The sequence below is a fragment of the Tenrec ecaudatus genome, chromosome 5, assembly GCF_050624435.1.
Source record: "Tenrec ecaudatus isolate mTenEca1 chromosome 5, mTenEca1.hap1, whole genome shotgun sequence".
NCBI lineage: Eukaryota > Metazoa > Chordata > Mammalia > Afrosoricida > Tenrecidae > Tenrec > Tenrec ecaudatus.
Window position 1 is genome coordinate 127,701,854 of NC_134534.1, and position 21,783 is coordinate 127,723,636.

The following is a 21,783-nucleotide window of genomic DNA, read 5'->3' on the forward strand; positions in this document are numbered from 1 at the left end:
TCACCACATTTGCTTATGCACCCACTTTGTCTTCAGCACTCGTGTTAGGAAAGTGAGCATCATGGAATGCCAGTTTAATAGAACAAAGTGTTCTTGCATTGAGGGAGTACTGGAGTGGAGGCCCAATGTCCATCTGCTACCTTAATACTAAACCTATAAACACATGCACATAGATAAATTTCCCCATCATCATAAATAAGTATGTTTACATATGTACATACCTGCATCTAGACCTCCTCAAATGCCCTTTGCCTCCTAGTTCTTTTCTCTATTTCCTTGTACGTTCCTCTTGTCCCACTATCATGCTCAGCCTTCATTTGGGTTTCAGTAATTCCTCTCGGTTATATTGCCCTTGCTCAAGCCCTACCAGGCCTCTTACAGCCTCCTCACCATTGATTTTGGATCACGTGTTGTTCCCTTGTCCCTGGGTTTGTTGACACCACTTCCTTTCCCCCACCTCTCCCTCTGCCATGTGCCCCCACCCTGACCTTTCGATCCTGTTGTTTTCTCCTCCAGATTGTTCATCCAGGTTGTCCACAGCATCTTGGTGAGGATGTGAAACAAGTGGAGCTGCTGGTGAGAATGCAGATGCTGCAGTGACAGGGAAGCAGCTCGGCAAGTTCTTTAAAAGGTTAAAACATACATCTGCCAAATATGTACGTACTTTTTTGACTCCTGGTTTTTGCCCAAGAGAAATGAAAATATATATTAACACAAGGATGTGAACATGAATGTTTATAATAATCTTCCTAGTAATAGCTTAACACAAGAAACAATCAAATGTCTACAATAGGTAATAAATAAACACATTATTATGGTAAATCCACAAAATAGTACTACAATAAAGAATAAATGAGCTATTAATACATGTAGGAATGAATCAAGTGTGGGGGTGATGGGAAATGTTTAACTTGATTATGGGGATTGTTTCAAAAGAACAAGGCAAACTAGGTCAAGTTGTCTCATTTAATTATGCTTTACTTAGTGTGTTGTACACAACATTATGATAAGCAAAAGATTGATGTTAAGGATTTCATTTTACTAGGATCTACAATCCATGCTCATGGAAGCAGCAGTCAAGTAACCAAATGACATATTGAATTGGGCAAATCTGCTGCAGCAAACTTCTTTAAAATGTTGAAGAGCATGGATGTCATTTTGAGGACTAAGGTACACCTGACCCAAACCATGGTATTTTAATAGCATCATATGCACAAGAAAGCTGGACAATGAATAAGAAAGCCCACAAACGAATTGATGCGTTTGAATTGTGGTGTTGAGGAGTACTGAGAAAGTACCATGTACGGTCTGAAGAACAAACCAATTTGTTTGGGAGGAAGAACAACCAGGGTGCTCCTGGGACGAGAGATGGTTAGACTTCTCATGGAATTTGGACATGTCCTCAGGAGGGACCAGTCCCTGGAGAAGGACATCATGCTTGTTAGAGAAGCAGGTAAGCAAAAGAGCAGAAGATCCCTGACAAGGTGGATCAACACAGTGGCTGCACCAGTGGGCTCAAATATAACAACTGTGAGGACGGAGGGAGACAGGGCAATTTTTTCTTTGGTTGCACACGGGCTCACTGTGCGTCAGAGCTGACTTGACAGCTCCTAACAACAACAACATTGGATTGCACAAAAATATAAATGGCTGAATTAAGTCAGAAGGGCAAAAGGAACCACCATATGGGATTAAGGGCATTTGGGGATCTTTGGAGTAAAGACAAGTTGCTAATCCAACTATACTATTATTTATAATGCAATCAAACTCAGGGCTGTAACCAATAGGCCAATGTTATAAACACTAAATATATAAAATAGTGGTGCATTTGGGTTAAGCATTGGGTTTCTAGACAAAAAGTCAACATTTTGAACCCACCAGCTGCTCCTTGGGGAAAATATGAGGAAGTTTGGTCCTGTAAAGATTTATAGCCCCAGTATCCCTAGGGAGCAATGCTACTCTGTCTTATGGGTCATTATGAGTCAGAATCAACGTGGCAACAGTAGGTGGGTTAATGAAATTCAGTGACTGGAGCATATAAGCAGAGGTTCCCTAGTGATGTAGGGCTTACATGTTTAGCTGTGATCCACAAGGTTGGCAGTTCAAAACCACCAACCGCTCCAAAGGCGAAAGATTGGCTTGCTACTCCTATAAAAAGCTGTAGTCTCAGAAACGCATGAGGGCAGGTCTACCCAGCCCTTCAGCATTAGTATAAATTAGCATTGAGAAGCAGGGGATATATAAAAATGAGTTTCCAAGTACTTTATTCAGGGAGTTAATTCAAACTTTGTGAAAGAATGTTAACCAAGCCTTGGGTTAGCAATCAAGCACTTTAATCACTTCATACTGAAAAATAGAGATTACTTTCCAATGTATTCTGCATGATAGGAAGGCTACTCACAGCCCTGGACCGTGATCAGAAAGAATTCACCAGAGGCTGACCCATGTGTACCTCCCTTTCACTTTCTGTTTTGTTTTTAAACTGAAACAACTTTGAGATGGGTCAACATGGAAATCAAATGCTAAGATACTACATTGTAACCTAAATGCATCTGCCTTACTTGACTTTCCGATGCTCTCTGACTGAAAAGGCTCTCCACATTGTCCAGCTATGGTCAGGGGGGCTCGCTGGAGGCTTAAAGCCTGGGGGGACCCTACAAATGGGTTTGGGGCTTCCACTGTCATCTATAGCCTTCTGCCAAGGAGCTCCGATACCATTCCCTCTTTTGGATTCGCATTACATTATTTACAATTCTTGGATCACAGGGACGGGTGCACTTCTTCCATGTGGACTTAGTTGATGCCTCACAGAAATGGCTGCAGCCTTTAAGACCCCAGATGTTATTCCTTCTGATAGCCGGAGACCATCTAGCTCCCTGACCACACTTTGCTGTAACACCTATATCTTCAGTGATCTCTCCATGAGTTGAGTATCAAGCCAGGCCATGTCAATTGTAGATGCGGTTAGGTTAAAATTTACACCTTATCATTGATCATTTAAAATTTGTTCTATTTGTTAATCTGCTTTTTGATTGAGGTTCTTTTTATGTTTTAGTTTGTTATTGCTAGTTGAAAAACTTTTTTCTGGATATGCAATCCAGGATCGGTAACTGTATAGAGACAGAAACCAGATTAATGGTTCTTTGGAGGTATGGCGGGAGGTTGAAGAGAAATGGGGGCTAACAACGCTGAGTACAAGAATGATGAAACGTTCTAAAATTGACTGGGGTGATGATTATACAACACTTCTTGATATGATAGAAATATTTATTTGTATGGTATCTGAATTATATGCCAATAAAACTGTTACAAAATGAGAAATTAAGATAAAAAAGAAAAAGATAGTCATAAGTAAGTACTTAGATATTATTTAATTTGATTTTTAACTTGCATACTTGCCAGTTGTCTATGGTGAGGCAAAGATTTGAGGATAAGTGGTCTTTTTTGGATCAGGAGCCAAAGAAATGCTGGTAGAAGATTAGGGATGAGGGGAGGGTGGGGGTAGGGCTGGGGGAAGGGGTGAAAGTGGGAACTGATAGCAATGATGGATGTATAACCACCAGGGGGACAAATAACAGAAATGCGGGTAAAGGGATACAGAGGATGGTGTAAGATATGAAAAATAATAATAATTTATAATTTATTAAGGGTTAACAAGGGTGGGAGGAAGGTAAAAAAGAGGAGCTGATATCATAGGGCTCAAATAGAAAGACAATATTTTGAAAATGATGGTGGCAACATATGGACAAGTTCACTTGATACAATTGATTTATGGATTGTTATAATATATATAAGAAACCCCCAATAAAATGATTTTTAAAAAAGAGTAGGGGGTGAGACAGAGAAGGGAGTGAAATGAACACAGGATTCATTATCAAGAAAGTCACTACTATGGGCCATTTCTAATCACTGAGAAAATCTGGGGCAAATTTCTGGAGCCAACATTTCAGAGTTACTTCACCTGAGGGGAGAATGAACTGGGCCATATTTCCACCAACTCCTGGCAGTCCGTAGTTGAGAGCTACTGGGAAAAGCTCTTATTTCCCAATATGTGCAGCCTGCAAAAGAGAGCTCACCACCACAGTCTTAGGAGCAGGACGTTGGAAGGCAGGCATGGAGATAGCACAATAGAAGGCTTCCAGGTAAGGAAGGCTACACTGACCATGTCTTTCATCTGTGGACCATAAGCAAATGGGAACTTCAAGACACGTAAGTTTCAACACCCACTACACAACCTATTAATGAACTATTGACTCAATCTCCATTTCCTCTAAGTTGAATCCCTTTAATGTGAACTTTCTCACCTCTATGCAAACAACAGACTATCGCTGTTAGACACAAAGTCATAAAGATTTAATACCAAACTGGAGTGCAATGATTTGTTTTTCCTTCAAATCTCTGTGTGGGCGTCACTGATAGTAGCACTAGTGAGGAAGAGGTGTTCTACTCCCAGTAAGAATCACAGCCTTAGAAACCCACAAGGGCAGTTCTACCCAGTGCTACAGGGGCTCTACGCGTTAGAATCTACTTGATGGCAGTGAGTGTGTTTTTTAATGAAGATGAACCCAATTTCCTAATATGGCATTTAGATTTGCTTTGCCACTAGACAAAAAGTAGCAATCCTGAGAAAAGTAATGCTAATTTTTGGTCCCCTACCCCAATGCTTGGTGGGTGTCCTTGGATGGTGCAAGAGGCTAACACTTTTGACAGGCAACCAGAAGGTTCCAGTCCACCCAGAGGCACCTTGGAAGAAAGACCTGGTGAGCTACTTCCAAAATATCAGCCATAGAAAACATGCTAGCATACAGGTCTGTGCTGATGTATGTGGAACTGCTGAGTTGGGCTGACCCCATAGCAACTGGTGGGGGAAAAAAGCTCAGTAAAGAGAAAGGCACCGATATTTCTAGAGGCCTCTTCATAGTCATCGCCTAAGAAGGTGTATCTGAGGGGTGGGAAGAGTATGAGACGGCAACCTTTTAATGTCGTCTTCAACTCTGTGGCCTTAAAATCACTTACAGTCACTTAGAATGCAGCAATGAGGAAGCAGAAGAACCCAATGTCCTAACTTGCTTCGTCACTAGAAGGAGCCCGGGTGGTGTTGTGGGTAACACTCTGGACTGCTAACCCCAAGGTCAATCATTAGAAACCACCAGCTGCTCCTCAGGTGAAAGATGAGACTTTCTACTTCCTAAACCTCGCCACAGAAATGTCAAGGGCCAGTTCTCCACTGCCCTACTGGGTTGCTATGAGTCAGAATTAACTTGATAGGATTAAGTTTTTGACCCCCTAGAGCAAAGGGAGATTCCTGAGTGCATCCCTTCCCTTTACCTAGCACCCCCCACAGATAAATCATCTACTAACACAGGGACAAACAGCCGCAAGTTATTTTGCAACCACCGCCAAGAGAACAATTTTCTTGATGTTTTGACCCAAGTTGGCAATAGGATTTTTTCAAGGGACATAGACATCGGGTGTTTTTGTAAAGATGGAGTGATTCTATTGACATGATATGAAAATTTTATGACTAGAATCCAAGAAGCTTATGTGGTTTTCAATAAAATATCAATGAAAACAGTTGAGAGCTATTTCTGTACTTTCCACATGAGCCAATGTTATTGTGGTGGGCTGTCAAATCACTGTGGGCTCCCTGCAGCCTGCTAGCAGAGTAGAGCTGCCCCATAGGCTTAGGAATCCAGTGGGGGGTGGTCTTCTCTCCATGGGGAGGCTGATGGGTTTGATCCACTGACCTTTCTGTTAACAGCTGATTATTTAACTATTGTGTCACCAAGACTCCTTAGGTGAGCCAATACTTTTTGTTTTGTGTACTAGCTTGAGTTGTGTTTACTACCGCTTACAATTCAGAGTTTTACCTATCACAGAAACAAAGTAGAAACACAGAATGCTTACACAGAAAGGAATTTTACCGTCATCAGCCCAACTATATCATTTATGGAGGAGTAAATACACCTCTAAGAAATTCAGTGAGCTAATTTACCTTCAATGAATGAGGCTTTATTGGCAGTTACAACAGCCCAGAAAGGGGAAAAAAATTTTAAGGAAAAGTCACTTTTAAGAACCAATATATTGCCATTGAAAGCTTCGCTGTTAGAGTTGGTTCCTGCTGCGGCTGATTTACCTCATTTGTGTATTCATTTAATATCTTGAGAACCAAAAAATATTAGATGATATAGAGTAGTAAATGAGTGCAGCAAGCACTCCATCTTCAGGGAATTTTGTATTTAATGAAGAAGGAAGTCAATAAATCAAAATTTTAACCAAATGTTGTAATACAAGGGGGCTTCCAAAAGTTCCTGGGAAAAATTCATTATCTCTTGACTTCACTTTCCATTATGTTTTTGAAGGCCCCTTATGCACACTGCCAAAATAAAGTGCAAGATGATATGAGTCAGTATGAGAAGGGGACCTGTCCTTACCTGGTGGGGGTGGGGTGAGGGAGTAGGGAGATAGGGAGGTGTGGGGAGGGGTGCAGAGAAGTCTTCCTCATAGTTGTAATCCTAGAAAGATGTGTGGTTTTCAATACACTATTCATGGGGGGTCGGGGGGCGGGGGTGGGAGGAAGGCCTAATGTTTATGAGGGAAAACATTGTTAATTTCACGAGAAGATGACATTGACATTGAGACCTGAAGGCGAGTGGAGATTTGCTGGGTGAAAGGCAAGTCAGAGACAGGGTGGAGAAGCCCAGGAGCATGCCAATTGCCTACGGTAGGCGAGCTTGTCGGAGGCCAGCCCTTGCTGTCCTTGAAGAACGCGCATTGTACTCACGGAAAAAACTTCCCTGGTGCAACTTCCTTGGCCTTTTTCTCACCAATTGAGTTTTCAAGTTTTAAAGAATTTCATCCTAAAAAGCCCCAGGTCCTATGAAGAAAATTTTCAAGATGAGTCCTTTGAAATTCCAGGAAATAATCACTGTAACCTTCTGAACTGACCTCTGCCTTGCATTGAACGGGCTCAATAGATGCCCTTGAAAGCCACTATTTCCACTGGTCCTCTTCTAAAGGCCCTCTGACAAGACGAAGATACTGGTAAGTGTATTACTGAGACAACCTGCTGATGGCAGAGACCTGGTTGAACAAGTTTCATTCAGAATAAATTCATGCATCTATGAAGTGGAACCACCATCTTACCTGTGTGAAATCCTTTAAGCACATGATTTCACTGAATTCTCACACTGGCTGAGAAGGGTCGCTGTCAGCCCTAGTCTAGTGGGTGGGGAGCCTCAAGAGAAGTGACATGCCCTGAGCCACACACAATCCAAAAATGGCTAAACCTACCTTTAAACTCAGTTTGGTTAAATCTTGTGCCGGAACCTACACTAAATCTCATGTAATTATTCAATGCGGCTTTCCAGTTGTTACAGAAAACCATTTCTGAATCCTATACATTTAAAAACACTCCTTTTAAGACAAAGGAGGGAAAGTTCACTAGACAAACTGTTAATTTTGAGAAGACACTAGGGATTGGGGTGAAATCTTTTATATACACAAAAAAAGTTTGGGTTGTCATTTTTGACACATGTACAAGTTATCCAACAGTCAGACTCCAATTTCTTAAATAAAATATTGGAAAGAAGAAAATTAATGTTCACATTCTCTAAATTCTCTTCATTCCTGCACACAAAGAAAGCACTATTAAATCCCCAAAGTACAGTTTATAGTATGCCATTTTGATAACTCAAATATTAAATGTTTTCTTAAAAAATAAACTATATGCTAACCAATTATTTCTCTTATAGTTGCAAGAACCATAGATGCAACTAAAAAGCAATTTGAAATAAATGGAAAAGAAACATACTACTGAAATGACACCAAAATCATGGCTTTTAAAAGCTTTTAATTAAAAAAAAAAGGTAAAACAGGAGATGGCATTTAAAAAGACCAACAGAAATGACATCAATAAGATAATTGGTTGAGTTTCTTTTGATTTGCTAATAATTCTGTTTCTTTGGAACATAGATATATTTTATATTGACACATATCACACACAAAAATGAACCAGAAACAAGTTTCACAACATACACCACGTATTCAGGGTCTCTTTGGGAGTCACAAAGAGGGGTGTACTTTTTCCATGACAACACAGACATGTAAGCTGATGAGGCAGAAATTGCACTGGGTGCTTGCTTGTTCACACACATGGGTGAAACCAGCACAAACACTTTATCTTAAAGACTCAAGAGCATGTTTCCAGTTATGACCGGTGAAAAGCAAAAACAAAGACAAAAGCTCTCTTTGCTAGAAATGCCCATCAGCGTTCAATACCAGTGCCGCAATCTGAAATGATTGTTTGCCGACCCAAGGTTCCACTGTTTAATTCTTTGATGGAGAGTGCAAACGAATGTCGGCTGCTCCGTATGCAAAGATTGATGTTGCATGTTTCTGAGACTGTGTGTCTGTAGTGCTTTGTGGATTTTTTTTTAAGTTCTGGAAAAGTCGGATCATAAAGGACTGTAATTACCTGAGGGATTATAGTTTAGTTCTTCCTTCACAGGGATCCCTACGGTCTGTTAATCTGCAGACAAGGCCACACCTTTTGGTTCTGCTCAACAGCTTCTCTCAGAAATTGGGAGTCAAAGACCAAATGCAACAGAGGATGATGGGAAAATAAGGGGGAAGAATATCTAAGTAAGACTACCTACTATTTTGTTCAATAAGAAAATAATGATTTGTGTTCCCAGGAAATTCAACGTATTTCAGAATTCAATGATGAAATTACATTCACTTTGGTTTATCAAACACATGCAATTTATCTTTCATGTCTAAATACCAGGTCATATATATATATGCTGATCAACATTTCTTTGAATGCTGTCCTGTTTTCAGGATGAATTGGAATGATTATTCCTTTATTGGATCATGTTTCTGTAACTGTCCTTGGGTTTTATGTTTATATGTGCTCTCGCTTATAAACGCCATAGAAAAATACTTATCAAACCTCTAAGAGTCCATATAAATGTTCCTTTTCAAGATACATTTAATAAAAGTCAAAGCAATTTGCAATGGAAGTACTGAATACAGAACAGAGAGTATGTGAAATAAATTGTACAGCTTGTGGTATTGTATCCAAAATGCTGAGCTGTCATTTTGGATTCAAAAGAAAACTCAAATTGATTATCTAATCAGTCAATTTTTCAAATATCGGACTTTTCAATGTAAGTATGATTGCTGAGTTTTATATTTGAAAATGTTCAACAAGAAAATATTGCCAGGATTTCCACTGCATCTGCTAACGAAAGCTTCAATCTCAATGTATACAAAGATGCTGTCACATTTTATTATTAGAAAATATCTTTAAATTCCCCAATGGAACTGCATAGTCAGAGACATTCAACAGTGTTAAAAGAAGCAAGAGGAAAGGAGAGGGGAGGAAGGGGAGGAAGAGAAGGGAAATTGAGGAGAAGAGGTGAGAACTAGCCTCGCGTTCTTTCCCGTACAGACTCAATGTGGCTGGCACGGGGTAGGACAAACTATGACAAACTTCACACCACAGACATCGTGGCTTAGAAGTACTCTAAATTTGTGTTTCCCGGGTTTCAATAGTGGCAGCAAGTTACCCAAAGTCATCCAGCCCCCGCAGGAAAAAAATAGTGCAAAGGAGTTCTAAGGTACAAAATCACATTAGGCTCCAAAGTTCTACATTCTTATACCTTAACATTCCAGGATGTGGAATATCCTATCTATCAATGACCTCTCGAAATCCTGCCCAGCTAATTCAGGCAAGGACCCACCATGAGAATTGGGGACAAAACCTGGTTCTCACGAAAGAAAAGGCATTGCTGGACCCGGAGACGTTACAGTAGATTTTACAGTAGGGTTGGCCAAGGAAAGTAAGGAACTTCACTAAATTTGTAAGCCACCAATTAATCTGAGTGACATTGTGGAGTTTACTGGCCATAAGCCAGGCAGGCATGGAATCATGTTCATATGCTGGCTCTTCCATGAAAACCCAATTTTGAGTTATAGAGTATACATTACCTTTCATCTGAGGGGTTTATACCAACGATGGAAGACTAGAATAAAAAATATTAAGTACATAGTGATGTCAGTTCTAATGGTGAAATGAGCAATCATAAAAATACAACAGCAAAGATAAGTTTCACATCATAATGGCAGTTTCTTAATAAAACTATACAAAAACTATCGCTCACCCATCTGATCAAAGGAATGATGAGTTTTCCCTAGCATGTTGGATTTAACCTGGTTAGTGTGGCAATGGAGCTGCATACAAATAGTGGTTGACATTCAAATATTTCTTTTAGTGTTGAGATTTTCATGTATCTTTTCAGGGCAAGAATTCTGCTGATATAGAACCTTTGATAAACTCCTGGATTTCAATATTTAGGAGATTATATTTAAGTTAACAAAGTACTTAAAAATTTATACTTTAATATTACTTCCTATGTATGATGAAATAGTATTTTTTATTTCCCCAAACAGGGATTCTATACAATAAGATGCATCTTATCATACCTGTGTGTCATATAGAACAGCAATTATATTGGATGTGATCATTTCTGTATGTAATAAGTTCCTTGTTTACCCTGTGGGGATGAAATAAGGCTTACTAAATTCACTAGGCTGTTGCAATTCATGGGGGGATCATTTATGCATAAGCCATCTGAGAGGAGTAAAGCATTATGCAACATGCCTTTATGAGTAATTGGGGATTAAATCGGATACCTTTGGGGAATAGAATATAGAACTTCCTCTCCTGTAGCTAGGAGATAAGACCTGCTGGGATCATTGGTTTACAGCTGGGTAACCCTAGGGAAAAAAGGAAAAATAAATAGAGACCTTTGTAAGGCTCACAAGTAGTTGAATTTTCTTGTCAATGGAATCAGCTGAAATATCTATTTGGTACACACTCAACTTGAGTTGGCATTTGATTCTCCCCAGTTGGCCAAGTGTTTAAGGAAGAGAGATGGCCACTACTACTCACAACTTAAGAGGAAAAATGTTTGACTGTGGATAAACACGAACTCTCATCTTTGCGAAACAAACCCCTTGGGTATAACACAATTATTGAACTTCCTTTCAGAAGCTATTATTGCATAGAGATTTCTTCAGGTTTAGTCTCTGACAAAGCTAAACCATTTTTCTTGAGAAACACCCCCAAACATGCTTCATCATCAACACTGACTCATTAAATGAAATCTGAGTGTGTCCCTAGATTTAGTGTGAATAATTTTGATAGTTTAAAAATTTTTACTTTAGCCATAATATTTTTGGAAATCTTGCCATCTTAAAATGGAAAGGATTTCTTCTCCCTCTGCTCCCAAATGTTTATGTAAGAGTTTTTGTGTACTTGCTTTGTTTTGAAACTCTTTGTTGTGGTTTGGGTGAAAGTTTGCAGAGCAAATTAATTCTTCCATTCAACAATTTAGACACACAGCTTTGTGACACTGAATGCCATCCCTTCAATGTAACAGCACTCTTCCCACTTGCTTGCTTGCTGGGGTCCCTGTTTCCACTTACCCATCTTTCCTGCCTTCTGAATGTTCTCGTTGAGAAACTACTGTCCATTTTGTCTTGTCTGGCTGATTGTACTAGAGATTATGTCCCTCCCTGGTCTTCTTATTCACTTTTGTTTGGCTAAAGGTCCTTTGGGGTTTCGTTTCAGGCTGAAAGGGTGGCTTAGGGCCACAGTCTCAGGGCTTTAGTAAGCCTGGTTCCATCTCTCCTTTTGTTCTCTCTTTCTTTCTATTATGCTTTCCATCAGAGCAGTCAGTACCGGCAGCAGGGCATCATCTAGTTCTTCTGGTTTCAAGTAGTAGAAGCTGTGGGACACTTGGTCCAATAGTTTTTTGGACTGTTTGAGTCTTTGATTTCCTTTTCTCGTCTTTCTTCCACTTGGGGAGACACAAATAGTTGCTTCTTAGACGGCCACTCAGAAGCTTGCAGCCACTCCCCCAGCGGGTGGCTCTGTTTGTTGTTAGGTGCCTTTTGGAGGCCCTGTGACAACAGAACTGATGTCGGGGTCTGTGCCCCCTGCACCTTTCTTCTTGTGTTTGAGCCCAGGGCTGCAGCCGCCGTGTCAGTCCATCTTGTCCAGGGCCTTCCTCTTTCTCACTGTGCCTCCACTTGGCGAAGCAAATGTCCTCCGCCAGGGACTACTCTCTCCTGACGACACGTCGAAAGCATGTGAGGTGAAGCCGCGCCATCCTTGCCGCTAAGGAACATTCTGGCTGTACTTCTTCCAAGGCAGTCTGTTTGTTCTTTTGCAGTCCATGGTATTTTCAATAGTCTTTGCCAGCACCAATTTGTAGCACATACAAAGTACATGCGTAGAAATAGTCTCTGCCAAACTTACATATACTGATAGGTCTATTTCCGTTTGTCTTTTCACATCTGGTGAGGTCACCATTGATCGAGGTATCTTACTCATACATTATTGTTTATTATTACTACTGTTACAGGATTGTACATGGAATACTATTCTTGTGCATGATTTTTTATCTTACCTAAATTTTTATATCCTACATAAAAATCTCACAATAGGAGCCATCTTTTACTCAGACTATTTTAGATATGCACTATGATGGAAAAGACAATCACTGAATAAATATTGGAGCAGGGAAGGAAAAAGATTGGAAGAAACTACATTGAAATGCTAATAATCTTTTCCATTCGTTGATAGGGTTATGCTAATCTAATCATGACCTTGCTCCATTGACCTATATCTTCTAAAAGAGCTTCTTATTTTGTTAAATAATCATGTGTTATTTTTATATTGGTAAGGGTTTGCATAGGAAATCTCAGGAATATTGTCGAAATAGATCAGATGTCACTGAAATGGCTTAAGACACTTTCTAGGAATTGGAAGGCTTACCCATGTTGCTTTTCACAACTACTCAGTCTGCTGAAACAATGTTATATGAGGCATTTTATATATGTATATATAAAATACTATATATAGATACAGACATACATATTAAAGGACAGAGTGGTAAGTAGCATTTTAGAAAAACCAATCAACCAGGAGAAGCATATTTCCCATCATTGGGTGCACTAATTGAGACAAACTTACTAAAGTCTTTTAAACTCGACAGTCCAGGAGCACCATTCTATAACCATTCAAAGAAGAGCCAGGCTGCAGAGTAACAGTCCCTTGCTCACTGGGTACCTGAATGATGTGCTTACAGTCCAGTACTACAGAGGACGGGGGAATGAAGCAGTCAGTGCATCCTGTTGGGGCCGACATGGAAGATGATGTGTTTTTCATAAACCCTTTTCATTGTTTTCTCAATTTGCTTCAGAAACACTTGTGGGATTCGTCCACATAAAGTGTGCACAGTCTCCAAAAACTTCAGCTGGAGCGGGTAATACATGGATTGGAAGAGATTGTCTTGGAAAGGAAACTGAAAGAGACGGGCAGAAAGAAAACGTTCATTTTAGTTGCCGAAACGCCATTTACAACGGAAGTAATTTTTACTGGAGCTATGCAAGGGGGATTACTGTGAGGATACCTCACTGGGGTTGTACGCTCAACAAAGGGATTCAGAACAAAGCCCTGATGATCTGCTATGAAAAGTAGCCAATGAGAACACTGTGGGTCACAACGCAAAGTTGTCCAGGAGAGTGCTGGAAGGCAGTCCAAACACCCCGCAGCCACAACCATGGGCTGGAGCGGGCCAGCCATTACGGCAGGAGGCAGGACCGGCAGCCCGTTGTTCCCACTATACTGGTAGTCTCTACCCTTGGGAGCCCACTGACCAGCACCTGACAACAGTAAACACAGCGAAAAAGACTGGTAGCCAAGCCCAGGCCATCTTTTAACTTCTCGTGGCCTCAGTTTCTTTACCTCTAGAAAAAAGGTGATTCATTTAGATCCTGAAAGCTTTTAAAATCTAAAAACAAAGCATATCTCCAATGACAGGATATTCTCAGTATAGTATGTTCATGTTGAGTAGAAATGTGCTACATCAAAACACTGAATTCCTCTTTTTTTGGGGGCGGGGGGAGTGGGCTTTGTAGTAATCTTAACGAAGACACTTCGGGGCATGTCTATGGGGATGGCATGAAACCCATAGTTTAGCAATGAATTTTATTTTAAAAGTTCAGGTGCCGGACACAGACCTCAGAGATGCGGTGGGTTGGGATCCAGAGCAGAGAACAAAAGTGAAGTGAATTTCTCGTTTTCCCAGCACATCTAAAAATGAGGAAGGCCAGAACTACCAGACGTGGCACAGAGGTAAGATGTGGTCCCACACTGTTGGAAAACGGGCGTCCACCGACTTGCGTGGCACGGGGCTGCCACACAGCTTCAGTTGGTATAAGACGCAGTCCCCGTGAAAGGCAATAAATAAAGTGAGGCACAGGAACGGGAGGGGTGCCTGCACCCGCTGCTCTGCCTTTTCCCCTTCAGGCGGAGCTCTTGAGGTTTTTCACTTCTGTTTCCTAATGCTTCTGCGTTCCAATGAAATGTGTTCATGAGCAGTATTTTCCAAAATAAATCTTCCAGACCATTTAGTTGAGCCTCTGTCAAAGTTTTATTGCAATCGTATTGTAGGTCAGGTCAGAGATGTGCTCTTGGCAAGGACATTTCACCCAAAAAGACTGCAGGGCAGGAAGGAAGGAAGGAAAAGGAAGGAAGACTGGCTGAAGGCTAGCAGAACAGTCAGCAGCGTGAGTGGGCATCAGGTTTCTTAGAATAAGTCTTAATCCCCTTGAAGTATCACCTAACATGTTGATCGGAAATGTCCACTCCTGCCCAGAAGCAGCTTTTGCATTATGCAATGCAAGAGGCATGTATTTAGTGGTGGTTCAGTGGTAGAATTCTTGCCCACCATGTGGGTGACCAGGTTTGATTCCTGGCCAGTGCTCCTCAGGTGCAGCCACCACGCCTGTCAGTAGAAGTTTGCATGTTGCAATGATGATGAACATGTTTCAGTGAGACTTCCAGACTAAGACAGATAGGATGAAAGGCTTGGTGATCCAACCCCCAAATCAGCCAATAAACACTCCATGGGTCACAGTGATATAGTCTGCGACCAGATAGCATTTTGCTCGGTCACGCTTGGACCGTCACGAGTTGGATCTGAAGGGATGGCAGCTAACAACACAAAAAGGTTCTATTCCAGACCAGGAATGGAGAATTGATAGCAAGCGTGAGGTTAATACTGAATCTGTCCTTTGCCATATATGGTATCCAGTGAAGGAGTCCTTAAGCATTCAACTACTGGCCCAAAGGCTGGTGGTTCAATACCACCCAGAGGCATTGCTAAAGGCCTGGCGATCTGCTTCAGAAGGCCGCAGCCTTGAGAACACTAGGAAACAGTTCCATTCTGCAGACATGGTGTCATTCGAGGAGACTTCAATGTGATAGCAACTAACAAGAGAATAGGCTGAAAACTTGGCATCATTTGAGATTCCTCTCTTTCATCCCGCCCACCATCCAACACTGTCCCGACACCCTATCCTGAACACGGCCCAGGAGGCAGGGAGACACTCCTGCTGGCAGAGGCCTAGGCTCAGGGGTAGGGGGAGGGTGAGAAGGCCAGGTGGGAGGAGAGACGGGGAAAAAGAAAGAGAAGAAAAAGCTTTCAGAGAGGAAGAGTATTTTCAGAAAGTGACACGGAAAAAAAAAGTATTTATAAAGTATTATAAACAAATATTTTAATAAAAATCCATTTCACAGACAGTGAAAAGGCCAAAACCAGTGACCTATAACTAGAAAGTGATCCACTGGGATTTGAACCCAAGTCTGTTTATTCCCAAGCTTCGGCCCCTAGGCTACAGTGCATGACTTTGTGGTGGATGGGGCTGGCATGTGAATGTTGGAGTGATGAGTTAGTCGATACAACTGACAGAAATGCCTGGATGAAAAGTGGCTTTTAAAAAAAAAATCATTTTACTGGGGGATTTTATAGTTCTTATCACAATCCACACATACATCCATTGTATCAAGCACATTCGTACATACGTTGCCAACATCATTTTTCAAAACATTCTCTATTTGAGCCCTTGGTATCAGCTCATTTCCCCTCCTCCCCCATGAACCCTTGATAATTTACAAATGATTTTTTTCATGTCTTACACTGACTGCTGTCTCCTTTCATCCATTTTTCTGTTGTCTGTGCCCCTGGGAGGGGATTTTATATAGATCATTGTGATTGGTTCCCTCTTTCTCCAAAAAGGTGGCTTTTTAAGCCCAAAGAAGGAACACAGGTTCCTTCGGGGAAACAGAAGCCATTTGGCCCTCTTCTGGCCCCCACGAAGCAAGCGAGATAAACTGTCACTCAAGAATCACAATTGCCCAATTCCAAACCAGTGCTGACAGATTGTAAAAGAAACCTACGAGCAGCTCTGAGATAACACGCCAGTCAGCTGTCCCCGCATTTCCTGTCCTCCTGAGAGGATTTGCCACCCCTGGGGCTGGGGTCAAGTATCTGAGTGTTATGGCATGGCTAAGTTCGGAGAAAATGTTCTACGGAATTCAAAAACAAAGCACAGGCTAGAAGGGAGCGGTGTTAGATCACACACCTCTCCTCTTCCTTCACAGAAGACAACTCTGAGAAGTCCAGGTTCGCCCAAGCAAAAACACATATTCAAGCGCACACACACCCTGGGTCACAGGATTCTGAGATATACATTCCTCTACTTCACAACCGCCATGGCCTGTTCTCGAAATTGTAAGCTCCCAAGGCCCTTCAGGAGAAGGCCTCTGCAGGAGGAGAATGCCGACAGGTGCGACAGCAGTGGACCGCAAGCTTTTTCTGTAAAGGGTTAAAAATAAAGGGGGGGCAGGGCTTCAAAAAGTTCATGGAAAATGAAATGAAAAGAAAATGCAATTTTCCGATGAATCTTTTGAAGCTGTCTCTTAGTAAGTGTTTTCATCTTTGTGGGACACACAGAGTGTTTCTCACAGCTACTCAGCTCTGTCTCTGGGGCCTGTTGTTGTCAGTCTATGAGAAAATCCAACGAGCATGCTGTGTCTCCATAAGGCTTTACTGGTGCACGTTGAAGGGCAAATTTCAAAAATTTTCTCATGAGGTAAAATACAATTCTTCTTTTAATATTTTAAGTATCAAACATGCACAAAGCATTCTTTTTTATTTTAAAAAAGATCATTTTATTGGGGCTCTTACAGCTCTTACACCAATCCATACGCGAATTGTATCGAGCATATTTGTACATACATTGCCATCATTATTTTCTAAAAACTTACTTTCCATTTGAGCCCTTGGTATCAGCTCCTTTTTTCCCCTCCCTCTTCCCCTCCCACCTTTGTGGCTCCTTGATAAATTACTTTTTTCATATTTTACACCAACGGCTGTCTCTCTTCCCCCATAGTTTCTGTTGTTTGTCCTCCTTGGGTGGTGGTGGTAGTGGTGGTGGTGTGTCCATCATTGCAATTGGTTTCCCCTTCCCTCCTGGTATTGCTACTCCCATTTCTGTTCCTAAGGGGGTTATCTAACCTGGATTCCTTGTGTTGTGAGTTCTTATCTGTACCAGTGTACAGCCTCCAGTCCTGCCTGAAGGGGAAGGCAGGACTGGGGTCATGATAGTGGGGGGTGAGGAAGCGTCAAGGAACCAGAGGAATACTGTGTGTTTCATTGGTGCTTTACTGCACCCTGGTTGACTCATCCCTTCTTTGTGACCCTTCTGTAAGGGGTTGTCCCATTGTCTACAGATGGGTTTTAGGTATCTGCTCCAACCCCTCCTTTTCTCAACAATATTTGTTTGGGTCTTCGGATGCCTGTTTCCTGATCCTGTCAATACCTCGTGGTCACACAGGCTGGTGTGCTTCTTTCATGTGGGCTTGTTGCTCTCTACAAGATGGCCACTAGTTTAGCGTCAAGCCTTTAAGACCCCAGATGCTATATCTTTTGATAGGCGGGTACCATCTGCTCTCTTCACCACATTTGCTTGTGTACCCATTTTATCTTCAGTGATTGTGCCAGGAGGGTGCTGATCATGCCGGGAGGGTGAGGATCGCAGAATGCCAGGTCATTCTTGCATTGAGGGTGGACTGCAGCAGAGACCCAAGTCCATCCACTTCCTCAATGTATTTGACATATAAATATGTGTACATGGGCCAATACCGCTATTTTAACGAGTTAGTATATTTACATACACAGCTATGTTTATACCTCTCCTCTATCCATAGCTTACAGAGCATTCACAGTATAAAAACAAACAAACAAAACTAGGTAGCAGGCCAGGTTGGCCCAAGTTCACTGTCTTCCTGCTCCATGTCTTGGAACTGCTGTTTCCAAACAGTGAGCCCTGAAAGTCAGCTTTGCTGGCAAACTCAAAAGATAATGGCAAACTCAAAAGATAAAGTGGACTGAGGCTTTTCCGAAAATGTGGGGTGCATGGCACTAGCAGGTAGCAATTGGCCTGATTTTAGGTGATGAGACAAAAAGGAAGTTCTGTCCATCTTGGATTTTAGGCAAGAAGATGCAGGTGGTGTATGCCTTACAAATAGGGCTCCGTTCCAACAACTCCACTCTGAGTGGGCTCTGATGTAAGTACAATACCTCACTCTCTCTTAATTAAAAAATGTTTATTGCCTGCTGTACAGCAATATTTTGAACAGTAAATGATAGCATTGAACATCTGCCAGCAAACATCTGACAAGATATACAAGGAGGGAAAAGATGGAATAGGTGTGGTTTGTCCCAACTCAAATACACTGCAAACTGGGGTATGCCCATATTTCTCTTGTCTTTTCCTCACTACCATCAAGTTGATGCCAACTCATAGGGACCCTGGAGGACAGGGTGGCACTTCCCCTGTGAGTTTTCGAGACTGCTGTCACTCCTTATGGGAGTGGAAAGCCTCGTCTTCCTCCACAGGAGGGGCTGACTTTGTCCCTAGCAGCCCCATGTGTAACCACGATACACCCAGGGCACTCATGAAATGGGTAGATCAAGAAAACACAAGTAAAGCTTGAAATAAGATTCCTTTTGGATAGGGGGAGTGGGGAGGGAGGAGGAAAATGAGGAGTTGATATTAAGGGCTCAAGTAGAAGACAAATGTTTTGAGAATGATGATGGCAACAAATGCACATATGTGCTTGACACATGGATGGATGGATGGATTGTGATAAGAATTGTACAAGCCCTCAATAAAATGATTTTAAAAAGATTCCTTTTGGATTACAAACAAATACACAGAAATAAAATCAGGGGGGTTCCTGAGAATGTAAATCATTACATAGGTGGGCAGTCTCATCATTCTTCTGTGGAGCAAAAGGTGGTTTGAACTGCTGACCTTGTCTAACCAGCAACTAATGAATGGCAAAGGGAGGTATTTGAAAAAACCAAGTCCATTGCCACTGAGTTGAATTTAGACTCATTGCTTCCTTAGAGGGCAGAGTAGAACCTATTAGAGTAAATAAAGAGCCTGGGGGGTGCTGTGGATAGATGATGGGATGCTGCCTGCAAGGTCACAGGTTCAAACCCACTAGTGGCTCCAAGGGGGAGAAACAAGGCAGTCTGCTCCTATAGAAATTTCATCTGAAATGTTATATAGGGTCACTATGAGTAGGAATCAACTCAATGGCGTGGTTTGGTTTGGGTTATTATGGCCAGGGCTTTCCCTCTGTGATGTGGAACTTCAAGGACATTTATTTAAGTTAAAAAATAAAATAATAACTTATTTGGAGATAATAAGTAAGGAGAAAGGAGCCCTGTTGGCACAGCGGTCATGGATTGGGCTACAATCCCCAAGGGAGAAAGACGGGAAAGTTAGCGTCTCGGAAGCACAAGGGCAGTTCTACCCCGTTCTGCAGGGTCGCTAAGAGTCGGAAGCCACTCGCGGCAGTGAGTTTGGTTTGGTGAACTAAGGAGGGGCTCTTGTAGAAGAGGGGCAGGTGGCTACGGTGAGTACTGAGTGACTGGGGTGGGGACATACTGATGCAACTGCACGCTCTGGGAGAAGAAACCAGTTGACCTTCCAGAGGATGGTGACAAAGCCCCGTCTGCCTCATGCTGACAGCGCGTGGCCAGGTCACCAAGGCAGGAGCACACTTACATCCCGTATTGCTTCATAGAGCGCTTTGAACGTTGGTTGCTTATCATCATGGTAGACGCCTCGGTTCCCGTGCAGGACAGACACACCTTCTTGTTCGGCCTCTTTGCAGTTGCTCCCGTACATGCAGTGATCGGGGCGGTAGTTCCAATGGCAGGGGAACACATAGAGACACTCTGGAGGTAACAAAGAAAGATGGATGTCCACAGTGAGTGTCAGCCAAGCAGCTGTACAGACCGTCTACATGCACCAGACTTCTTAAGGTGATTCATTGCCCGTAGATGCAATTTCATGACATTTACTAAACTTCTGACAGCAGGATTTGAAGGGGTATACATTCGGGGTATTGTAACTTAAAAATGTTTTAAGTATATCTTTCTCAAAAAACAGCTTGACTGAAATATTCATATACCATACAATGCACTGATTTAAAGTCTGGTTTTTAGCATATTCACAGGATAATGGAACCATCACAACCAGACCAAAAATCCCTCCCTACTTTCCTCCTTCCCCACCCTTTCCACTATCCCGTAGCATCTAAGTATGTACTCCGGTCTCTGTAGTTTGTTTATGCTGGCTATGTTATAGAAGTAGAATCAGATAAAATGAGGCCTCTTCTTTCACATAACATAATGTTTTAAAGGTTCATAAATGTAGTAGCATGTGTCAATACTTTGCATCTTTTTATGACTAAGTAATATGCCATTGTATGGATATAAGCGGCATTGTGTTTATCCATTCATCCACACTGTAAATGTCATACAAAAAGAAAGGTTATTCAGCATCGTGGACAAGAAGGTCAACAGCGCCTCAGGCAGCTGGGTCCCACTCCCAATTGTGGCATTCACAGATGGTGAAATCGGGGTCCTCTATCACATGAGGACCATATTGGGTGACTGAGAGGGAAAATGCACATGTAGCGTCAAAGAGTGCTAGGCACACAGCTGAACTCAACAGTGTCCACAACGCTACCCAGAACCAACTCTGCACCAAGCTATGCTAAAATGGGTGGACTTGACTCAGTGCCATTGAGATGATGCTGGCTCAGAGCCACCCCGGAGGACAGGGGAGAACTGCTCCCAGTGTCAGACTGTCACTCCTTACAGGAGTAGAGAGCCTCGTCTTTCTCCAGAGGGACAGCTGGTGGTTTCAAACTGCTGACTTCATAGCCAGCCGCCTCAGGTAGAACCACTACACCCCGGGGCACCTATGAAATAGAAACGTACAGAAAACGCCAGCCAAACTTGAAGTAAGATTCCTTTTGGATTACAAACAAATAAGCAAAAATGAAAAAGGACGGTGGGGGCAGGGAGGGGGATACTTACCAAAAGAACTTGACTATCAAAGATAAAAAGAGAGAAAACAAACATATTCTTGGTGTGTGTGCCCACGCAGATGTGTGTGCTTTTGTATCTCTATCTAGTGGTTTGACCAGCTCTTTGGTGACCCTCACTCCAAGAACACCTGGTGGTGTCTGGAAGGAGACATTCTTGGCTGTCACAAGAAGGGTGGGTAGGATACTATTGGTATCTATTGGGCTAAGAAGCGAGAAGAGGCAGATAGATAGACATAATGCACAAGACCCCCACAGCAAAGGATTGTATCAGTAGGGTCAGGGTGGGGAAACGGTTCTAATTTTACTGAACTCAGAACGATCTCCTTCACTGACTCCAAACCAAACTCCGTGCCATCGGGTCAATGCTGACTCAGGCAGAAAGGCCCCTGTGGGTTTCAGAGACAGTAGCTGGTTACGGGCGTAGAAAGCCCAACCCTTTTCCCGAGGAGCTG

General features: G+C 42.2%; 1 protein-coding gene across 1 annotated transcript in view; it reads right to left on the minus strand.

Moving 5' to 3' along the window:
* Positions 1–7,878: 7,878 nt before the first annotated feature.
* The window catches only part of GXYLT2 (glucoside xylosyltransferase 2), a 121,732-nt gene continuing 107,827 nt past the window's right edge, over positions 7,879–21,783 (minus strand). The window contains exons 6-7 of the mRNA XM_075549885.1: positions 19,999–20,171; positions 7,879–13,376 (exon numbers count right to left, since the gene is read on the minus strand). Coding sequence (XP_075406000.1) covers positions 13,194–13,376; positions 19,999–20,171 — 356 coding nt within the window. The 3' untranslated portion in view covers positions 7,879–13,193. The remainder of the gene's footprint in view (positions 13,377–19,998; positions 20,172–21,783) is intronic.